At 39.2% G+C, this 23,500-nt stretch overlaps 1 protein-coding gene across 6 annotated transcripts in view; it reads right to left on the minus strand.

The window, feature by feature from the left end:
• The window catches only part of ESRRG (estrogen related receptor gamma), a 520,671-nt gene that overhangs the window by 53,045 nt on the left and 444,126 nt on the right, over positions 1–23,500 (minus strand). For all 6 annotated transcript variants that reach the window (XM_019549476.1, XM_019549478.1, XM_019549477.1 and 3 more), the window contains exons 4-5: positions 18,687–18,797; positions 14,010–14,171 (exon numbers count right to left, since the gene is read on the minus strand). In XM_019549476.1, coding sequence (XP_019405021.1) covers positions 14,010–14,171; positions 18,687–18,797 — 273 coding nt within the window. The remainder of the gene's footprint in view (positions 1–14,009; positions 14,172–18,686; positions 18,798–23,500) is intronic.

A 23,500-nucleotide genomic window follows, 5' to 3' on the forward strand; every position in this document is an offset into this window, starting at 1 on the left:
TAACCTGCTGCAGGCTTTTTTCATGCAGAGCTACGTACCCGTTGACACTGACCCGGCTGCCTAGAACATGAGGGTGCTTCAGTGTGGGGGTGCCAACTGGCTAGCCCTGCACTGGAGCACCCTTGTACTCCATCCAGCCCCTCTGCAGCACACTGAGCCAGGCTGGAGCAGCCCTGGGCTGGCAGGCTGACTGACCGGGTCCCCTTCCAGCTGGGACTACTTCAACCTGGCTCAATGTGCTGCAGTCCCCGGGAGCATACTTAATCACAGCTCCTGGGAGCAATAAACTTCAGACCGATATATGGTGGTATTTATTGCTGTCCATTAATATGTACATATGGATGTGTCCACTGACCACAGACACACAAAAAAATGGCTTTGCGCAAGGCATCAGTAAGAGGAATGAGTCAGAATTTGCTCTTTCTGGAACAGGGGTATACCCCAAACGATGTACCACAGACAATTCAACGGTCTTACTGTGTTATTTCAGACCACCCCCAAATTTCACCTATGAGTTCTTTTGGTGCTATGCCTGCATGGAATAAACTGGATTTAAATAATGGATATAAGAAAAATTCCTGGCTCAAAAACCTTCTGACAACTTACTGAAGGGACATGGGATACTTATGTAGTCAAATGTAGCTGTTCACTAGCCAGAAATGTGAGTGGCAGCCACAACATGCTGTGCTGTTCTATGTAGCCTTTCCAATAGTTAAAAATGTGACAGCTGTGGGTTTGCTTTATGACTCCCACATTCTGCTCACAACTCTTTGCTATGCGGGCAGCCACACAGAAAGTTACTGCAGGCTTGTGCTCCACAGTGAACTGGTGGTTTTTGCAGGCGTTTCTTTTTAAGTTTCATTCTAACTGGATTTGGGGCCTTCCACATCTGTAAATATTTCACCTCAGTAAGTGATCATACACCAAACTTCAGCAGAGCCTGTGAAAAATTAGGGGGCTCAACATGGCAACAGGAGAAGGCTCTTAGGGTTCAATCCTGCAAGGTGATGGGTGCCAGCTTCCATTGGTGACAGTGAGAGTTGAAGGCTGTGAGCACTTTGCAGCCTAAAGTCAGTATTAACTATGTAATATTTGTTTTATCAGTGCAATGTTGTGTTTCAGAAGTTTTAAGAGAAAAATCTTTTGGGACAGTAAGATATAATCTTAGAAGACATGCAGTGTATTACCTCCGTGTATTTGGACATAAGAACAAGTTCTGCAGGATTTCCTTTTAAATGACAGATAAACTTAAACATTACTGCATACATTTTTTGCCAGGAGATATTAAAAATAACAAAGGAAACTGGCTTAAAAAGTGTCTGCCAAATAGGTATTCAGTGAAGGAAATTTAAAAAATGGGCATTAGGATTAGGATTTTTTCATATTACATACATTGTATGTGTGTGTTTGTGTATCTATTTAAACACACACAGATATATAAACATATGAGATATATGTGATATATAAAGAAACATTCAGAAAGAAGCTTATTATTAGCACTGGAAACTGAGTTCACAAAGCTTTTGTGTGATCCAGCTGATGCAGAGATTATAGCAGACTGATTTTTAAAAACTGCTGACTCAGTTGATCAGACCCAAGCAAGTCTTGCCATTATCACCCAGGTGCTCTTTTTCCCCTCCCTCTCTCTGAATGTCTCTATCCATGCCCAGGTCACCATGTGCCCTGCCAGAAACGTGCTGACTGGCTATAGAGGGGGGCTTGCAATTCAGGTAATTAATCCTATTCTAATGTAGGTTAAGCAGGTGTGAAGCCTACCTTCATCCAAAGAGAAAGTAGAGGCTGTTTAGGAGCACTCTTGGAATTACAGTATTTAATTGGGCTCAGATGACTTCATGAAACTAAACCAGACTATGCTGTCAACCTAGTCACACAGGTGTAGACTTACCTACTCCATATCTAGTTTGGGCAAATGGCTATTTTTTCCCACTTTGGATTTACAGTAACAATAACACATGACTAGATAGCTAGCCTCCTCTTCCCCACCTACACCAAAGTACACTTGTGCTGAAGCCCATACTAGATGACTAACAGACCCATGCAAAGTGGCTAGTATTTGCTTCAGATTCAGATTCGTCCTATTCAGGGGACAGTGATTTGAATCACCGAATCAAACTGATTCAGCTGAATCTGATTTGGAGATTCGGCCACCACTGAATTGGCCAAATCTCTGAATCAAACAGGCCCTATCCCCTGCCACCTCTCCCGGCCCCATCAATGGCTGCCCTGCCCAGCCACAGCTCTTGGCTCTTTAAAAAAAAAAGAAAAAAAAAGAAAAGAAAAGAAAAGGCCCCATGCTCACCAGCTGTTGCCAGGCAGGGGGTGGAGGAGATGATCCTCACTGCCCCCCACTGCCCCATGCTTCATGGGGGGGCTCTGCCACAAGCCCCCATTCCCCCGCCTGCTCTCTGATCCCCCCCCATGGCTGCCCCGCCCAGCCCCAGCTCCCAGCTCTTAAAAAGAAAAGAAAAAAGCCCCACATCATTGCTCCTAGGTGAGAGGATGATCCCTGCTACCCCCCACTGCCCTGTGCTGCATGGGGGGCTCTGCCACAAGCCCCCAGAAGCCCTGATGGATACTGGAGCAGCTGGTGAGTGTGGGCTTTTTTTTTTTTTTAAAGAACCAGGAGTCGGGGCCAGGCGGGGCGGCTATTGATGGGGCTGGAAAAGTGGGCAAGGGACGGGGGCTCAAGGCAAAGCCCCCAACACAGCACAGGGCGGTGGGGGGCAGCAAGGATCTCCCCCCCACCTGACAAGGGCTGGTGAGTGCAGGGCTTTTTTTTTTTTTTTTTTTTAAATGCTGGGATGCTGAGGCCGGGCAGGACAGTCATTGATGGGGCTGAGAGAATGGACAGGGGTTGGGGAAACTTAGGAGGGATGGGGGAGCAGGCAGGGGATGGGGCCTGGCAGGGGTCCCCCTATGGTTCCCAACCTGCTCCTCCAGCCCCCACCCCACCTCGCCCCCTACTTACCAGTATGGAATCCAGGTCCAGCTCCCTGCAGCTGTGAGTGGGGACTGCCTGAATCTCCAAAGTTCTCTGAATTTTTTCTGAATCAATTCAGAGAGCTTTGAATTGATTCGGACCTTTTTAATGGTCTCCCGATCCAACTCAGATTTGGAGATATGGCTGCTGAATGAGGCCGAATCTCCTCTGAATCGAATCAGTACCCAAAGCTTTGCACAATCCTAATGATTAACACACAGCTTCTTGGTTTTAGAATTAACTAGACTGAGCTGTTGGAACAAGAGGAGTGATGTATCAGTTTCTTTTCATCAAATCATAGTCAAAATGTGATATGATCCTTTCATAACCAAGTTTAAAATTACAGCATTTCTGCTGTTATTAAAAGGAAAGCAAATTCAGAGCCTACATTAGGTTTTTCAGAGCCTACATTAGGCTCTGTGGAAACCTACGTTAAGTTTTCAGAGCCTACATTAAGTTTTTAATACAAAAAAATTCTGTGTGGCAGAATCTTTAAATTCTATTTAATTTTGGTTAAAATACTGTTATTTGAAGGGGGAAAATTGCACATTGCACCAAATATATTTATTTATATTTATTGTCTGCAAATGACAGGCCTATTATTGCAACCTCCCTGCATATGCAACCAATACTTAATCCTTGGAGGAATGATTCTGGTCTTGGGTCCAATGTGTTCTAAGCAAAGCAGCTTTCTGCCTTGAAATGAGCATTTCTCCTCTGCTTGTAAAGAACTGCCCTTCCCTTGATCTATTTACTGTATAGTGCAAGTTGTCTGGGAAATGATGCCCCCTAAAAGATTATTTCAGCAATTTAAATTGGTATTTTATAGTACTCTCCTAATTAGCAGTCATTTAAGATGGTTGGAAATTGCTCTAAATTATGGGGGAGACAGCATGACTTTAAAGAAATAATATGCCTGTAAATGCCTTGTATGCCCTGGTATCTCTTGTGTGGCACTTTATACACTCTCCCATTTGAAAAAGTCCACTGCTATTCAAGTCTCAGGTCAATTTTGAGGTCAGTGAGTGCTGCAGCTATCATATTAGGTATCTTACAAATGAAGAAAAGAGAGAGAGCACAAGAAAATAAAAAAGAAAATAGGATTCAGTGACACACTTAGGCCCTTTCGTCTTGTAATAAGGTTAATTCTGTGTTTGCATGTAAAACTTAAAGCTGAGATAGCCACCTGCTACATGCACCTAATCTAACATTCCCTTTATCACATAAGTAGTCAGAACAAAGGTGAGTGTTGTAGTCCTGGAAATAGGACTATTCACTTAAGACTTGATGTTAGAACAGGGGTGGGCAATTATTTTGGGGAGAGGGCTGCTTACCGTGTTTTGGCAAGCCGTTGAGGGCCACATGTGTGCCCCACAGCCTGGTTGCCATCTTGTGACTGGAAATCCCATCCCCTAACCCTGACCAGAAGTCCCTCTCCTCGCCCCCGGAAGTACTCCTTTCAGCAAGGGGTTCTGCCTTCTCAGAACCAAAAAAATACAATATTATAGTCTAAAAAGCGAACATCTAAAACATTCATTAATTTGATTTTATAAAATATTTTTGACCTAATTTACATGTATTTGCGTAGAGTACATAGAAGTGATTGTATATAATAGCTTAAAATTAAGTTTTACTCTTGTATTTGTAGAGGACTGTGGGTGTGTAGGTATGTGTGGTGTGGGGGACAGTGTGGGTTTGCCTGTGGGGGGGTGGATAGGTGTGGGGGGTGTGGGTGAGGGAGCATGTGGGTGTGTGGGTGTGGATATGTGGGGTGTAGATGGGTATGGAGTTTGTGGGGGGCTGTGTATGGGAGAGGGTGGCTGGGGTGTGTGAGGGGGTGTGGGTGTGTGGGTCTGCATGTATAGCAGAGTGAGGGGGGTTGTGGATGCATGTGTATGGTGAGGTGTCTGTGTAGGACTCACCCTACACATACACACACCTGAGTACTGGCACCCCATACTCCCTGGTCTGGTGATACAGTTGGAGCAGCGTGGGGGCAGGAAAGCAGGGAAATGGCTAGAGGTGGGGTGGGGTGGGGCTGGGCTGCTGCATTCTGCTGATGGCTCCCCCGGGTCCTACTGCCCCTGGCTCTTGTCATCTTTGAAAAGCAGCCAGGAGCAGGTAAATACTTTGTAAATTTATTAGGGGCCCTGTAGGCTAGATAGAATGGCCTGGCAGGCCGGATCTGGCCTGAGAGCCATATTTTGCCCACCCCTGTATTAGAAGATGCTGAGGACTTGAAGTGCCAAACACTCACAACCCCTTGAACATAGAGACTACTAATATGTAAATACCTAAGAGCCAGATCTAGAGATGATGTAGATATGCCCAATTCAACAGATGTCAATGCTGCTATGCCAGTTAAGCCAAGCTGAGAAGAGGCCATATAATTCAGTGCATGTTTCAGATTAATTGTTCATATGCCTATACATAGTTTCCCTTAAAATTCTTATTTTAAAAACGATTATGTTGGGAATCTCAAAGCCCAGAAATACTGACCAGAAATCTGAAATCCAGATGTGCTAATGTTCAATTCTCCCTCTCAGTTCTACCTGAAATTAAGTCTGAACCCCTTTAAACATAAAAGCTGAAACTGTGTATCTTTGACCCAATGGTTGACTCAGTAATTCAATGTTTGTCTGATATGGAAACACATTGTATAAGACAGTCGATGAATGTCCTCACCTAATATTCTAATCCAGACTGGTATGAGAATTATTAACAGTAAAATATTTCCAACACTTTTTTTTTTATATTCTTGTGTTTAAGATTCAAATAATGCCCACTTTTTTCAAAGAAATAAAAAATAGATCAATGGAATTTATTAGTGTTGTTCTCTTATTTTAGTAATCACTTATTATTTGTAACATGCCACAGGCATGAATAGCATTTTACAGGTAATGATGGGGTAGGTAAGATATTTTGCAATGATATGCCAATTTACCAGTTCATTATGAAATAGTTTGGAATCCTTTATATCTTTTCTTAGATATAATTATTATTAATATCTAAAAAATGGGATTCCATATTTGTATTAAGATGCAAATATGACAAAGTTGGGTAAAAATATCTAATGCAGCATTCAACTAGCTCTTTACTAAAATTCCCATTCTGCAACACATCCAATTTTAAGAAAAATATTTTTCACCCCTGTTTAAATGCATATGTTTTCAAATTAGCCAGTTATATTCTATAGGAAACTGTCTCTTTTATGCTTCAAGTCTCCAGCTGCCACACAATTTATATCTCTTTCCTCTCCTCTTTGTTTTTCAGCCATTTTCCCTGAATGTCAAAGTCAATTTAGTGCATTTCACTTTGCTGAATAAATCAGAGGCGAAATCCTTGCTAAAAGTGAAAATTTGATTTGCTAAAAGGAGCTTAGGGCAACTATTAATCAATATATCCAGAGTGTCAAAGCTAAGGCCATGATAGACATGCATTCATTTAGAGATTGGTTGAAGCAGATAAAGAGGGATACTGGGGGAAAAAAGTACAACGACCAAACCCAAGTGTGTATTGGGGGCAGGGGGTGGAAAACAGAGAAGGAACCACTAGGAAAGAGGAAAAGGACAATACTCATTCTATATAAAAAAATAGGCTTCAAAGAAGTAAAAGAAAAAATCTGTTTCATTCTGTTTCTGGGAAAAATGGATTTTATTGGAGGATTTAATTTTTTTTAAGTATTCTGTAACATAGAATGACAAATATGTGAGAAGTGGAAAGTTCTGTGATCAGTTCAACTGGTCTCTTCCCTTACTCCTTGGCCCACAAATTACATTTTTCTATAAGGAAGCTGACCTGGGAAATAAAAATCTAAAATGGTAGTAGCTACTTGAGTGGTGTACGTCTGCATGACTTCAACTGGATGTTTTTATGACAACTCCTTTTGAGTCCTACAGAACATTTATTTTATACTTTGGTGGGTGCTACAAATGCTGAAAGGGAAATACATTTTTTGTTTTCTTTTCTTCCTTTTCTTTTAATTTAATACACCTTAAAGATGCCAAAATTAACCACAGAGGAAAGAGAAGTGTTCATTTTATCATCGAAAAAGTAGAGAACACCAGGAGCACAGACTTCTTCACCTCACCTTCCCTGAATGCCTCAAGCATGGAATCAGTCTTTCCTGATCAGCAGACGCACAAATACTGTTCATATCTGAAGAAGCACTGAGTGTCAAAGTGCATGACAGGTTTGTCACTGTTGTCAGTACAAGTGGGAACATGTGCCCAAAGATCTGTCGGCTATAAGATCTCAGATAAATGTTACAGGTATTTTTAAACTAAGTATCTCATTCAATGGAGGGAGCGGACTTCAAGCCCCATCATTTGCACCTCTGCCTGCTCCTATTTTATTTGCAAACTGGTCATTCTTAATACCTGACCCCAATTATGCATCTTTTCACACCAAATCAATGTTGCCTTCTTTTGGCACAGTCTATGTTAGGGTCATTGTCTAAAAATTACCCACTGTCATTAGCACTGGTTCAGCCCCATCAGTGCTAACAATGTAGATGTAAAAAAGTATAGTTAAACTGAGATGACCACTGAGTTTTCTACCCTGCTTGGTGCAGGTCTCATCAACAGGGTGCTCACAACACTGTTGACAACAGATGGATTCTTCTCTAGGCTACAGTTATACAAGGCCAAATGATTTACTGTTTAGTATTACCCAAATGGCTCAGTGTGACACTGTTTAGTGTACATATGAATGCATGATATATGCACATCTTGCCATTAAGGTATTTGTCAAGTTATCAATAACAGTCACAGTGGAACCCTCATCTTAGTAAAATTAAGGAAGAAACTGTTCAAGGAAATCTGTGGCTCCTGAGAAGTCATTTGACCAGGATCCCTGCCCATACAGCCTAATGACAGACCTTTCCCTCATCACCTTCCTCACATTCATATGCTCTGTGAGCTGTGTGTACGGGGCAGATTCATTGTCACAGGACTGGTTTGGGAAAGGGTTAAAGGAAGAGTAGATAGTAGGTTTCTGCTAAACAGGCAGCAAAGGGACCTTACAAGGTGTCCATGACACAGCAGTGATACAGGGAAAGATGTCCTGATTCCCCAAGAAGCTCAAGTTATTATCACTACAGAGCTCTTAGTCAGCACAAAGCAGCTCATACTCCATGCCATGTAGTGTGAGCAGTAAAAACCACATTAACATGAACACCTGGGACAGGGACTCCACAATGTGATGACCCTGAAGGAGCAATGGGATTATTACTGTTGTCTGAGATGCCCCAAACTCAGTTGTTCCTATATGTGACTGTGCAAGACCCACAAATTCCAACATAAAGGTGACTGGGGGGCAGGCTGAGAAGCCGGTTAATGGATATGTGATTGTACACATCCAATGACCAAACTAGCTGCAGCTGAAGTAAAGGCAATGGAGATGCTTTGGGTTTGGGAACTGGATCATACCCAGGCAACCACATGTAAGCTTCCTAACTAAAGTTTTAGCTTGTCTTCTAAGCTCTCGGGCTTATACAGAACTGGATGCTTGTGTCTATGTTTGTGCATGTCTATGTATGAGCACACACACACGCACAGAAACTTAATTCACGGATACCATGAAATTACATCTATAGTGAAGTGGAATGAAAGTTCACATTTTCTTCACTCTTACATAAGCATAGAATAATCAGCATATTACCATACTCATAGATACTCAAAAGTGTGCAAGTGTGTTTGCGCATACATACACCATGCATATAGTATCTACTGTTGGAAATTAACAGTCTGAAATAATTATTTTCAGTTTCTTCTTTATACTTTTACCCCCTTTTTAATCACAGAGTGGTGCCTCTGGAGAAGATGATGAGTAAAGGGTATTTTAAAAATGACAACTTTGCAGCAAATCATGTTCTTGTTCAGTTTCAGAATGTTAAACTATACCCTTGAGAGCCGCTTTAGCAAGGAAACCTTAAATATTGTCCTCTACAAAGAGTGTCCTGGAACAATAATGTTTCATAAAACATTTATATTAGCACTAAAATATTCAAAACATTCTTGGATTTGTTCCATCAAAAATCATACCCATTTCCTGCCAGTGGCTGCATCAGTTTTTACCTATCCCTTTCATAGACCGCTCTGATTCCTGGAAAAGTATGAATACATTTGAAGGCATGCACATTTAACTTATGACACTGTTTAACTAGCTAATTTTTGATAAATTAGCCTGATTTAATGCTTTCACCCAAATTTTTCATTTTAAGTGCAAAAAGTTGATTGGTGTGGTCCGGTTGATGTTTTTTGATGCATAAAATTTTTTTTAGAGAACATTTTGTCCCTTTAGCTTCCTGTTATGCACATTTTTAAGAGCTTAATGTTTCCTGCCTCCATTTAGTATAAGAGAACACTGCACATTTTTGCTGAATGTCAATGAGACAGTTACATTACAGAAATGGTGCCTAAGTGACTCTGAAACTGTGGCCAGACATCAGCAGAATTTCACCTTGTATGGGAAAATAGATTAATTTAATATGCCCAAAATAAACTTGTAGCTCCCCAAAACCCAAAGCAAAGTCGGAGGGGGGAGGGGAGTGGGAACAGTAATAAAACCACTAAGTTAAACAGCTGTCTGTTATTTTTTTTTAAGCCTAACATGGGCTCCATAAATATATTTACACAGTTTATATAGGTCAGCTAATATGGGTTTTGTCTCATCAGGCAGGAGATGAAGCAGCCTCAGTGTCTCCCTAAGCACCTTCGGTATTTTGCTAACGAAGTTACAGTACATAGGAATATTTTAATCTTACACAAAGAACAACAATAGATCTGACTGCTGGGCTGATAATCTTCTTATCACACCCTGTGAAACCTAGCTCTAATATTTGACTGAGCCTCCATTACTCGGCAACCCATTCTAAAAAGGCCAACAATGGAGAGAGAATGAAGTGGAGTGTGGAAGTACCTCCATATCTACATAAAAGAGATTAGAGGCGACAGCGTTCCATTTTACAGCTCAATCATATTGTGTTAGCATGCGCTTATCCGAGCGCGGACGAAATTGAAAGAGAAATAAAAAAGAGTCAGGCAGATAGGAACCAGAAAAGCGAGGCATGAGCAATTTCCAAGGATATAAAAGGATGCTAATGGTGGGGCCCTGTCATTCTTAAAAAGGGCTATTAGGGCACCATCATCTGTTCTTGTGCCCTTACGCTCCTCTAACTAAAGTCAAGCATTTCCTAATGCCATTGTGATCTTTTTCTTCTTCAGATAAGACATGGTCATGTTTCATAACAACACACTTTCCATTTATGTGATTTATTAATGCAAGGAGACTAATTCTATTTACTGATAAAGCCTTTTCATATTTTTTTTCAATATTTCCTTCTGTGGAGCTGCATACTTTTTGTTCGCTAAAAGCAACTCATGAGAACATTCCCAATAGGATGCAAGTGCTAATGATTTTATGAGAGCATCTAAATTTAATACAATTTTAAAACAAATGTTAGGTTCTGAAGTTAGATTAGGGATGGGGGTGGGCTAAGAGACAGAATTCATACAGAAGAGTTACTTATTAAAGATAATTTTAAGAAAGACTCCTTTATAATAGCCGATAAATGTTTTTATTTCCACAATAAATTACTCCTTACATTGAATCACAACATGTTTGGGTCAATTTCTTTATTAAAAGCTGAAATATGAGGGCCTTTAATCAATGGCTGCTGATAGACTTGGGAAAAAAAAATGCACTTTACCGGAAGAAGCGGCGCGTTAGTTTAACTTGGCTCTGCAGTGTCTGCATAAATGGGTGCTTCAGTGCTGCTTTTTGGCGCTTTTACCTAAAAGCTGATTCAATCAGCTATTGGATAAAAACACCATAAAAGCCCTGGTAAAGACCCCAAACTATACAGATGTTGGGCAAGCTGGGTCCAACTAATGTAATGCTTCTTTTGGGCAAGCGCTGGGCTTAGCATAGGGGAGCACTGAGTTTAAAGCGCCACTTTTTGGTGGGGGGAGGAGGAGGGGTTTCTTTACATCTGTAAGCAGCCATTATTCTTTAAGAAATTTCTGTAGTAAAGTAAAAATAGTAGTGGTCTGTCCTGGTAGGCATTATGATCACCTCTATTACTATACTACCTCTATATCTCACTGCCTTCAATAGAGTTAAAGCAGCTATTTATTTAGCCCACTGTGACTACATTATACTTCATACCTTTTCTTCTCTTGTTCCCTTGATGAATAATCCCCTTTCCTATGTCCACTGTTTCATGGCCTAGAGTAACATTTGCTGGCACATTCACACCACCGCACTACTGTAAGCTTCTCTTCAAGTTGTACTGTGCCAATGTCAGTCATTAGCTGTGCTTAGGCAGTCCAAGTTCAACGGTGCTCCATCATTCAAACCAAACTAAAAACCTTAAGATCATGCTCGTCACATTTGCCCTTTAGCATGTCAAGCCCTTCTGCATTTTGATTTTTGTGATCTAAAGTCAAACAGCAAGCACGATTTTTATCACTGACCTCTGTTTATCAAAAGGCTTAGGAAAGGATTGACTTTGTTGCCTATTTAGTCTTCCTTTTTTTCTGTGCCTTTACCATGGCAAGTCTGCTTTTTGACTTCTCATAAAATCAGGATGGGCTTACTGTGGAAATTTCCTTCAATCGCTTCAGACTGAGGGCTTTAAATTTACAAAGCCAGTTTACAGTGTCCAGCACCAGCAGCACACGCTAAACATTTTTAAAGAATGCTTAGTCGTCTCCCACCCCCACACGTGCACACTTCACTTTCACTCCCATCACATCAAAGCTATGCAACATATTCACAAATCAAATTGATAAAAGGCCCTGGGCAATCATTGTGGTGTATGACTGACTTCTAGCCTTAGTGATGTATTTCTCTTAGACTGGTGTAGGTATCGCCCAAAGATGAAACTCAAACTCACCTATTTAACTAGTTTGGACTTAATTTGGGGTGCTTTATTAGCAACCAGTGTAAGACAAAGTAGCCAGTATAATACAGAGTGATGTTTAAATTAGTTTACAATTTGCTTGGGCTCATCTAAAACTGCTCTGAACAAAGCCATTCAGAAATGTCAGCTGTGTTCCTAACCACTGTAACAAATTGTTGCCTGAACGCTGCACACCTAATGACTTCAAATTAGCTTCACTGCGATATTGCCTGACAGTTCGTTACGACTGTTAGCAACATAGCTGGCGTATCATGACCAATAAATTGGTTTCAGTGTGGGCTGGGAAAGGGACTTCCATCAATTTGATTAAAGAAATTACTGTAGCATTCAAAGCATAAAGACAAACTAGTTTAAGGAGACAGAAATAAGTTAACTGTACCAGAAAAGCATTGCTCGTGATACAAAAGCTTACTTATAAACCATTTCTGGAGCAGACCCTGAAGAACTAAATTTCATCTGGGCTACATATGGATTCTATTGGAAGTGATAGGATGCAGTCCCCTTAAAAAAATAAAATCATGCTATCCAGGCCTATAATTTATGATGTTCTTATTATTTATACTGTGGTATAGTCCAGAAAGCCCTGGAAGAACTGGGATCTCACTGCAGTTCGTACAGTAAAACACACAGGGAGACAAACTACTACCTTTATGCATTACTGCCATAAGAAGTTTTAAAGCAAAAGAATCTTAGGAACAAAGCAACATATTAAAATTCAGTTGCTATCTGCTCTTGCATATATTTTCTGTCTAAATGAGTAAACAAGATCCAGTATTCTGGCTTGATGTACGTACATATGCATGGAGTCTATTTAGCCTGCTAATATGACAACAATAACGGTGCATTTTCCAATGCTACTGAAAATATAAAGTATTTTAAACTTTGATAAACAGAAAGTTATCTGGATTATTGACTTGCATTAAGGTGAATCAGAGTATCCCCTGGGTAAAATGAAATCTAGAAGAAGGCTGCTGTATTGCCCAGGGCAATTAAAGGATATTAGTTCTCATGGTTAATGGTTAGCATTTTAAGGCTCTGCTATGGAAATTAGCAAAATAACAAGCTGACTGAAATGCACAAATGTGTCCTGTTATCCTGCTAGAATAATATTCTACTAGATCTTTTTTTTAAAGAAAAATCTCACACATTTTTTGTGTGAACCTAATGTTTGTGAAAGGTGACAGACTGACAGCCCTGGAGACTGCACTCATCTATTAACCCATTGAACAGGTACATGTGTCTCAGTAAAAAAAAAAAAAATAAAAAAAAATCTGCAAACCTGACCTAGTGCATACTTTGCTCTGAGAGATTATGTTTGTTGACTACTGTCTCAGCTAAGATTGCCAACAGGAGTGCCAATTAGCTTTAATTATAGCAACTCCATTTTATGCAAACCACGGGAAGATTAAGATACAGTACAGTTACTTTCTATGGCATTGCTGCCATAGTATGGCCCTAAAATCAGTTTAATTGGCTCTGGGAATGTTGCTCCAGTTTAAGGTTGACCCTCCTATGTCTCACAGCCAGTGTAAGGGTTCTTATGACAACTACTTCTGGTATAAAAAGGGGTGAAGGGAAGAGATCAGAATTCCCCTGCATCATGTCCACTCTTAATTACTATATATGTAGACTTACTGTCACAAATATTTTAAGTGTAACTTTGTGCAACCTTTAGGCTGCTCTAAGCTGGCACAGAGAAACTGGCCTTGCAAAGAACTGTAAAAGCATTGGTGTAGAATGTAAAGGTGAGGTTTAACAAATTTTTGCACCTCCTTACCGTATAGTGATTTATTCAATTAAGTTTCATCACAGGTCCTGGGCCATCTTGATGAAAGGAATATGTTAAAAGCTTGCTTTTTTCAATCACTGTGTAAAACTTAGGCCTCAACTAGTGACATTAGTAGTAAAAGATAATACAATTTCCAAAACATTTGATGTTTTCATCAACATTCCTGTAATTAATCTACAGTCTTAAAAAAGGAAAGGAAAACTTGTAGGAAATGGAAAACATTTTTCAGCAAAAGGTAACACAGTGTGATTTGAGGGCATTCTTGGAAGTTACTGCTTTCTAATTTTATGTACCTGGAATATGCTTAGCCCATCCAATGATGACCACCAATTCTCTGTCTGCCAGGTCACAAAGGGTGGTGAGTGCTTTGATGTCGCTGTCTGGAACAGTGGGGTCAGGCATGGCATAGATCTTCTCTGGTTCAGCCACCAGTAAATGAGAGACAATCTTGTTATCTGTAAAAATTGACCCAAACAGTGAAAAATCACTAGGAATGTCACTCTATTTTTCTATGAAGTAAGGTATGTTTCACAATGCATACAATTTAGCTTAAAATACTGGACCAAACTCACTCGTTCTGAAACTCCAATGACTTAAAAAGGATACATACCAAAGACAAAATTTAGTGCAGTATAAACATTTACAACATAGAGAACAAACTGCACATTACTAATAAATGATTATGAGTTTAGTGTATCGATAAATAACAGTTAAATCATAGCACTTGGAATAAAATCTTCATGGGCAAATTTTTTTAGTATTGAAATTCATTTGGTTTCATAAAATAAGAACTTTGGATTTGGTTTAATTCCTAGGTAAGAAAGAACTTTCTTTTTGTTATTTATAACAGTGGATGTTATAAAGGTAAATATGGATGTACCAGTTTTAATAGAAGAAAAACAAGTATACTTTTATCTGAATAAAAAAACCCCACACATAGTGAATTGTTAAAATATGTAATTTCTGTTACAGACAATTGGTATTCTTCATCTCAGATGTCAGATTCTTGAACAAAGGAGTGTCCAAGGGGCTATCACTCCATATATCTTACAGTACCTATAAGTGCTCTTTTAAAATATTCAGTCCCATACGTGTGAACTGGAGGAATGAAATAAGTGCTACTGATATTTGTATTTTTCTGAAATGCACAAACTCTAAACTAAATAAAATCACCTTCTATTAGCTTAAACATTGTGGGGCCTGATCATTTTTTCATTTATGCAGAAGCAAAATTTGGATTAATTTCACTGCCAACAATGGAAATATATAGAGGTGGAACCAGGCATATGTGACATGAGAATCAGACCCTATTTGAGGAAGCTCATTTGTGTACAGAAATCATTGATTATGTTTACATACTTGTTATTTTATCAATGCAACATTTCCTTTTATTTAATGTTTACTCTTGCCTACAGTTGCTCTATCTGGAATAATCAATTATACTAGAATGAGCAGTGAAAAAAACCAGGAAGATAACTTCATGGGTTTATTACAAGGTGACCACAACTCTACAGTAGATAAGCAGTATGAAAATAAAATTAGTATAATGCCTATATTGAGGCTTTAATTTGAGCTGCACAAAGATGCCTTTACTCTGATCCACCTTCCATTAAATTCGGTAGGATATTTGTGGAAAATGGACTGCCCTTCACGCCTGTCCACTGTGCCCCTACCCATCCCATTTTTCAGTCAGAGGGACACCTTGTGGCAGACCAGAAACACATGAGCAGGGTACAAAACAGTGTCCCATAGGGGTCAAACAGAAGTCTGTTACAGAATTTAATCTAATCATATTGATCCCCTGGAATAAACACACATAGTTTGATATAGATGGGGTTTGATCCTGAGATGACCAACCCCTGAACTTTTGGCTATGGTGAAAGCTGATGAAGCTGGCACTGTTCTCTGCTTTCTCCACATGTCAGAGATAGGCTGAAGTAAAGGGGAATTTGGCTTGCATAGAGACTACAGGACAGGCTCCATACCTGCTTATGACAAATTTCCATAAATATACTGGCTTGATTCTGATTTCTGATACTTTACTGCTCTTTTGTGACACTGACTCCTTGGTTCTGATGTATTGTCTCCAGTATTTTAGTCTTATTACAAATTTGTGTGTCAGTAAGTTGTGATATATGTTAGTCCTTCATAAAATAAGAACCAGAGCCAACTGGAAAGCATCACATCAAGTATGTTTTATTACTAGGGGATATATTCATGTTTTATATGAACTGTAGGAGCCTTGCCAACTAAATAATTCTTTATTTCAATATTCTGAAGATTATCAAACTGATTAATGGGGAATTTTAATCTTATCTAAGGATGACAGATGGCAATTCTAACTTTTATTGGCAAAAAAGCCCTCCAACATAATTTTTAAAATTTTTTATTTTTTTAAGAATCAACATGTCTTCTGTTATGCCTGTGGTTGTTTGTTTAACTTAGCAAACATTGTTTCCAAAGAGGAAAGAGGATTCAGCCATATTTTCTCACATTAATTTAACATGCCCATACACAGTGAAAAGCAACATAAGCAAATTGTTTTTCTTCTTATGTATAAATGGGCCCAACATTAATATCAAATGGCATGCAGATGGAGACATAAACCATATGGATTTTAAATTACAATAAGTTAATGAAGATAGGTAAGGTAAATGCTCGCAAAATCCATTTTTTCTCAGTGCAAACATACACTGGGACAGACTGGAAATAGACTGAACTTTCCCTTTTCTAATCATAGGATCTTCATCAAAGATAACTGTTTGTTTCTTGTAGATGATTTGAGAATACTGTGCATTTACATTTACCCTTCACTAAGTCTCAACTTCCATTATTTTGCCAATACAAAAAGACTGATAGGTAGATCATTAGACTCTGCAAAGAGGGGAATGAGAAAAGGGGCGGAAAAATGCCCCTCAAAGACCTCTGACTCCCAGATATTTCACTACAGGGAAAAGACTACATGTATCGAAGCATGCTTTAGTTCAAGGCATAGGAAATTTCTGAGTGTGCTCAGAAAGCCGTATCACTGAGGAAATTGAATAGCCATGAGCACTGTTTCTAGGTAAATCTTATTTAATGTTTCCCTAATTAGAATCAATAGAACCCAATTTTCATTCCTGTGCCTTTGTTATGCACAAACTATCAGTCAGGGTCCAGAAAATCTCCCAGGCTACTTGTTCAACAAAACCAATTCAACTGTTTCTTGGTACTTATCTGACAGAATGTGAAAACTAAAGTTTTATAAATCTTTGTTACAAAAATGTTTGTAATTGGGTGAATGGAGGAAAATTAAGAGAGGCCTTCAGATAATGAATAATGATTTATACAGAGGTTAGTTTATCTAAAGCAAATGGAGCTTACTGAAATGAGTGTAGTTAGCACCTTAAAGATATTGTGACACACTACTTACCAGTAATCTCAGGTTTACACAGGGATTCTTAGAAGTTTCAGCATGACAGTGTTAACCTGTGTCTCTATTAAAGGGCTGGGATTTCCTTTTCTTTTTTTTTTTTCCAGAGCAACAGGCTATCAACATTTCGACTCAATGACAATATAAAATAAATGAAAATCTGGCAATCTGTGCATGCAGAAAAAAATAAACCTCTAATGAAATTAAGCATTAGAGTTTATTAAATGTTATTGTATTATCAGAAAGTTTTTTTTTATTATAATGCGCAAAATCTGCTTAATGCAGTCCTAGATTGTATTTACAGAATGGTAGAACAGCTTATGCAGGCTGAGTAGAAGATGCCAGATTGGACAATTGAAGGTATAATCAGCATAATGTTTTTTGGAAAGGCAAAAGGAAACTATGCCATATGTCCACTTAAGCCTTAATTTTATGTAAAACTGGTTGTTTTTCCTTTGACATAGCTAAAATGCCCTTTTGCTTACAGTTCAAAGACTGTTTATTTGCTCTGCAGATCCCCATATGCTCATGTGCATTGTACACAGCAGTGTCCCCTACTGGGGAAGATCAGCTGAAAGATGCACTGGGAAAGACAAGGTTTCTGCACAACCAGGTAATATCACGAGGATCAAGCCTCCATGTTTGTTTTATTCCCTGTAGGCTCATTTTTCTGCTTTCACCGCAAAATAGCCTGTTGACAGTGTAACTGCGTATGGAAATTCTGATCCAAATCCAGAAGAGCTTTCACACACCTGGGAGGGAATGCATGCCTTCCTAGCCTAATACACTAGTCTTTTGCACTACAGCTATAATGCTATTAAATTTACTTCATGGAATTAGCGCAGTTGCTGCTTGAGTTTGTATAAGCCATAGAGAAAAACCTCCAACTATTTTTAGTTAATCGCACAGAGGACAGGACTTGTATTTTACCACAGGATGATCAGCTATTTTCTCTGTCTTTTTATTAATTTCAGCCTAGCATGATAAAATCAAGGACATTGTAAAAATGCCCCATAATGCCCATAAGGGTATCAGAGACAGAACTACCAACCTATGCTTGTTATTAGTGTGGCATACTCTTGTTTTAATGTAATGCTAGCTAGTGTGTTAACTTTCTATAGCTATAAATTAATGAGGCTCCTAATGTATTTTCATTGGGAGGTTGAGCAGTCAAACTCATTTACTTAGTGAAAACTACAAAAATCACTTTCTTGTGAAATCTGAAACTAGCAGCTCCAATGAACTAATGATCACACTATGAACTGTTTTATGTACCACTGAAAATAAAGATAACCTGTAAATGTAAGATTTGCACTGCATAAAACATGCTTCCACCTGTAAAAAGTCTTTGTTTGAGTCTGTCTGAGAAAGGATGAAGATAATATGAGCAGTGAAAAATATTCTTACCGGAGAAGTGGGTGACACGTAGCATCCATAGTGGCTTCTTAGGGTAAAATCCTTATCCTACAGAAGTCAGCAGTAGCTGAGAAGGGATCAGGATTTGACACTCTTGAAGGTTTGCATGCAAAGAGAAATATGATACAGCCGATGTACTTACATGGCTTTTTTGCTGGCTGAACTAGCTGAGGGTTCAGGTATGGGCTATTCTCTGCATCTATTCTGCGCTTGTACTTCTGGCGACCTCCACGTACTCTGTCTAGACGGACCCCTAAAATGGGAAAAATACACATACACTCATTTAATACATGTGTGGTGACACATTTCATGGACAACTTCCCACCAGAACTTTGAGCAATTTCTTTTCAAGACAGCCTCAATATAAAATGGTTCTCTCAACATAAGAACTATTAAAAGTAATAAAAAAGGCATTGGATTTAAGAACTTACATGATATTTAAATGTTCATAAAAACAAGACCAGTTTACTCCATATTTTCTTTGTGGAGAAGATCAGTTCTTTTGTAGTAATAGCTAAGCAGTTTGGAGATAGGCCTAGGACTCTCAGTTTCTGACAGTCTGAGCTGAACTCCTCTTTAGCAGAAATTGTGTCAAGCTCAGAGTTGTAATAAGCACCAATGGATTTACCAGGCTACAGTTATGAGCAAAGGACTATGAAGGATGAGAATTTTAGAGACAATTAATATTGAATTCTGTTGTGATAATATAAAATGATGTTTTTAATTAACATGGCCTAAAAAATTGACAGCACTAACGACAGAGGAACCAAAGTATAACAAAGACACAGACAGGGTTTAAAATCCTTCTAAAAGGGTTCAACAGCAATGATTACACTGGGATTTCAAAGGAGGGAGATCTGCATTTCTCTGGATGTCAGCAAAGACATATCAACATTTGCATTCTACTTTATAATTATTAATGTCTTAAGTAGCATATTTTTGATACCTGAGATGTATGGGCACAGGCTTTATGTAAGCATATCTCCCGGAAACAAGCTGAAGCTGCTCTAGCAAAAAATTCCATGCGGCCTCCATAAAGCAGTGAAATATTTTTATTTGGTTCTGAGTCAGCCAGACAGATTCCAGACACCCACAAAGTATGTTAGTATAACCCAGCAATAACACATCATTTAAGCAGAAAACCTCACTATATATACAGGGCAAAGAGAAAAGCAGTAGCAAGTATTAAATCAATGCCTTCCCTGATACCACAGTTTAAGCAGGGAAGAACCAAAAGATTATCTAAAGAACGATGATCCGTGTGAGCAATGTGACAAAAACTTGTCCACTTTTTCACTTTCCTTCTGAGTTCTGCTTATCTCCCCTCTTAAATTTTCCATTCCCACTATCATCTTCTGCTGCTTCTCTCCAGACTTTCTTCCTCATCCTTGCATGAAATACAACTTTGCAGAACATTGCCAAGTTCTTGGAACCCATAAAATCCATCAACAGCGATGGCTTCAGCTTGTGAAAGCCATTTCTGTATTCAAAATGGGATGCAGGAATTTGAACAAGGATCAGTGTGTCGCCAAGGAACCTGCTCCGGGGGCATGGGGTTGGGAAGGAGGCTGCGGAGGACAACTGCTAGAGATGATCTGCTACCCCTCAATCAAAACAGTTAAAATACTGAATGGATTTTGGTGTGACACAGCAATTTTGACAAAGGGTCAAAAAACACACAAGCAGTTTTGCTTCTCTTTACTCTTTTATAAAATCTTTCAATCCATTTCTCCTTTCCTTCCTGTCACTCACAGACTTAAGTCTTTTACAGTGTCTTATGGGTCAAATCCTACAAACTATTCCTAACTTGTGAAAGGTTTACCCACATGATGATCTCATTGAGTGCATCCAGATAAGCACACCCACACAGGGGTGTGCGTTTGCCATAGCACAAATAGCAGCAGCACATATTTGTGCTGCTGCTTTGTGGCCACACACCAAACTGTCCTGGGTGGGGTAGGGGAGGCTGGGGCCAGCACCTATATTGGCCCTAGCAGCCATACCTGGGATACTGGGAGTCTCCCAGGGCAACAGCAGTGCTGATGCAGCCACACAGAGCATGGTCAGCAGCCAGCATGTGGCTTTGGATGGCTAGCTTCCATTTCTGGCAGTGCAAGATACTGCCATGTGCACTGCAACACTTTATTGGTGCAGCTTTTTTTGAGACTGGGATCTCCTTTTGTCAAATTTGGGCACTGGGCAAATTAGCAGCACAGTGAATGGGTGCACATGCTCTGAGTGTGGTTTGCGGCGCCTCAAACAGCTTAGAAGAGCCACAAACCACACACGCACACTCGTCTGGATGCATTCATTGACTCCAGTGGAACTATGTGTGCGCATGTAAGAGTTTCTACTGTAACACAGGCTTTAGTTTAAGATTAGACTCCATGGGCGTGTGTAGATGAAACAAGGGGCATGTGTGCAAGACACTTTAAAGTGGCTTAAATCCTTTTGCACCGCTTTAATGGTGTTGGTGTTTGTCAGCATCGGCAGCATATTGTGCATTAATTCCAGCCACTGTAGCACATTCAGCAGTGTAATGCACCTTAAATGGCACACACCTCATGTCAGCAAGCACAACAAAGGATAAAGAATTTTATATAAGAGCTACCGGTATTGCTTCCTACCATTGGGACTGTGTAGTGATCTCTAAGAATAGGTATCAACTCAAAAAGTGTATGGAGTTACTTGATAATAGGATACTTCCCTTACTTCAATATAGGAAATAGATTTTTCATCAATTATCAACTGAGTCAATATACATTTAAGATCAAACTATGGAAATAATTAAATAAAGCAATGCGTATCCAGAAAGAAAGATCAGTATATAATTACCAGTTAAATATCCCTACATACACACATATATACATGTACATGTATCTACAGTTAAAATTATGTGCATAAATCAACACTTTAAATAATGGAAATGTCTTAAAATTAATGGGTAATAAACCTCTACAAGCATTATACCCCAATAAGCTCAATCTCTACTGAGGAAAATGACATTCAAGAAAATACGCTACCAGAAAATATATAGACAAGGCCAAAGCTTGGCAGTTGAACATTCAGAAAAAGGCAGAGGATTAGAGCAAGCCACATATGAGATTGGTGGGATTATGAAAGAGACTGTCTAGCATTTTAAGAAAAATAGATAGAAAATGAATTCTGCATAATTCAGGTGTCATCCTTCTTTCTGCTCAGGAGCAGATTTCATAGAGATAAAAGATGGATAGCACTGGAGAGAAGTATGTTTAATCAAAAAGTAATGGAACTGAAACTTAAATTAAAATAATATAAATCTAGCAAGATGAGCATTTTTTTCCCTCCTCTGCATTTGCACAGCCACCCACATGTTCACTGGAAAGGAAATATAGACAAGGGTCAATGTGGCATAATTATACAGAGCTATACACTTGCACACATATCTATACACCTGTAAATGGAGATACCTTTTATAAGAAGTGTGAACACTATTGTTCTAAGTATCTGAGAAAAATGGCATTGCTACTCAATACAAGTCTAAAACTATGTACATTCAACATGCAACCGTTTCTAACTCTCATGTTTTTGTCTGCCCTATTCTGCCAATCTAGATACAGTACATGAAACTTTTATCTTTCTTGGGAGGGGCTGTGTGGATAATTTTTATACCTTGTGTCACCCAGTTATAGAGTTAATTCATGTAATCAAACTCATATTGTATGCTTGGCTAATATTAATGTTTGGTACATGGTTATTGCACAGGAAAGTAGTGAGCAAAACCATTTACTCATTCTAACTGTCCAAAGGGTTTGCCATGGTTTGCCATGGAAACTCAAGCTGTCCATGCATCAGTTTCCTCATCCATAACATTAAGATAATGATATTTAGCTCACTTCAGTAAAATGATGTGTAATCTTTGAATGAACACTACTGTATGAATTAGCATTATAATACTCTAGGGCTACATTTTACACCGATGTAAATCAGTAGCCCCACTGAAGTCACATGAGCTGAAACCACCAGAGGATCTGGCTCCCTTGGACTTACCATTAAGTTTTACCTTGTAATCCTTAAACAGGAAAAAATCCCAATGATGTCAATGGCTATCTTACCTGAACAGAGACTAAAACCACTGGCCAATTACCAATCGAAATATGAATTCAACATTCAACACTAAAGAACTTCGGAGAACACTTCACTTTGCCTCTCATTACAAGCACCAAATCATCTGTTAGAAAAGAATGGGAAATTACACATTTACAAATGATTTACAGAATTCAGTTGGGGAGGATTAGAAAGGGACTAGATGTCATGACAAGAAAAAAGCACATAGGCATTAACTTCACTTTTTTTAAAAGGTAACTACTCAGATCCATATGGATTAAGGATTTTCTTCATATAATCTTAGAGAAAGGTTGGCCTTGTGATTAAGCCACTGATCTTTTGTTCTGTAAAGTGGGTTCTACTCCTGGTTCTAGCATAAGATTCCCACATGCCTTTTGGCCAAGGGTGTGGACAGATAAACAAACTACCCTGAGGTAAAGAGGAAGGGGTCTGCATAGAAATTTACACTGCTGCTGTGCAATAATTGTTTCATACATCCACACTATCCAGTTTTAGTAAAAGTTAGACTAGGGAAGTTTACCCTTGAATGAAACAACCATTAATGGTTTTCTTGTACCATGGGATACAGTGGCCATTCAAAAGAGTTAACATGAATCAGCTGGTGTATAGTAAGTTCTCTCCCCCACCACTACCTTTTTAGCTTTTATAATTTGTTTGTGTGTATACTCTACACCTTATTTCTTTATTAACTGAAGTTACAACAAATCAGGCTACTCTTAGTTTGAAATAAGAGTGACCACACACATGACCAAACCAGGTGGCACCCACAAGGACAGCCCAGCCTGAAGAAAGAGAGCTTTGGGAACGTGAAAGACAGGGGGTGGACAGCAATACGGCACAGGTAAGGAA

This window comes from Crocodylus porosus, unplaced genomic scaffold, assembly GCF_001723895.1.
Source record: "Crocodylus porosus isolate Cpor-Errol unplaced genomic scaffold, CroPor_comp1, whole genome shotgun sequence".
Classification (NCBI taxonomy): domain Eukaryota; kingdom Metazoa; phylum Chordata; order Crocodylia; family Crocodylidae; genus Crocodylus; species Crocodylus porosus.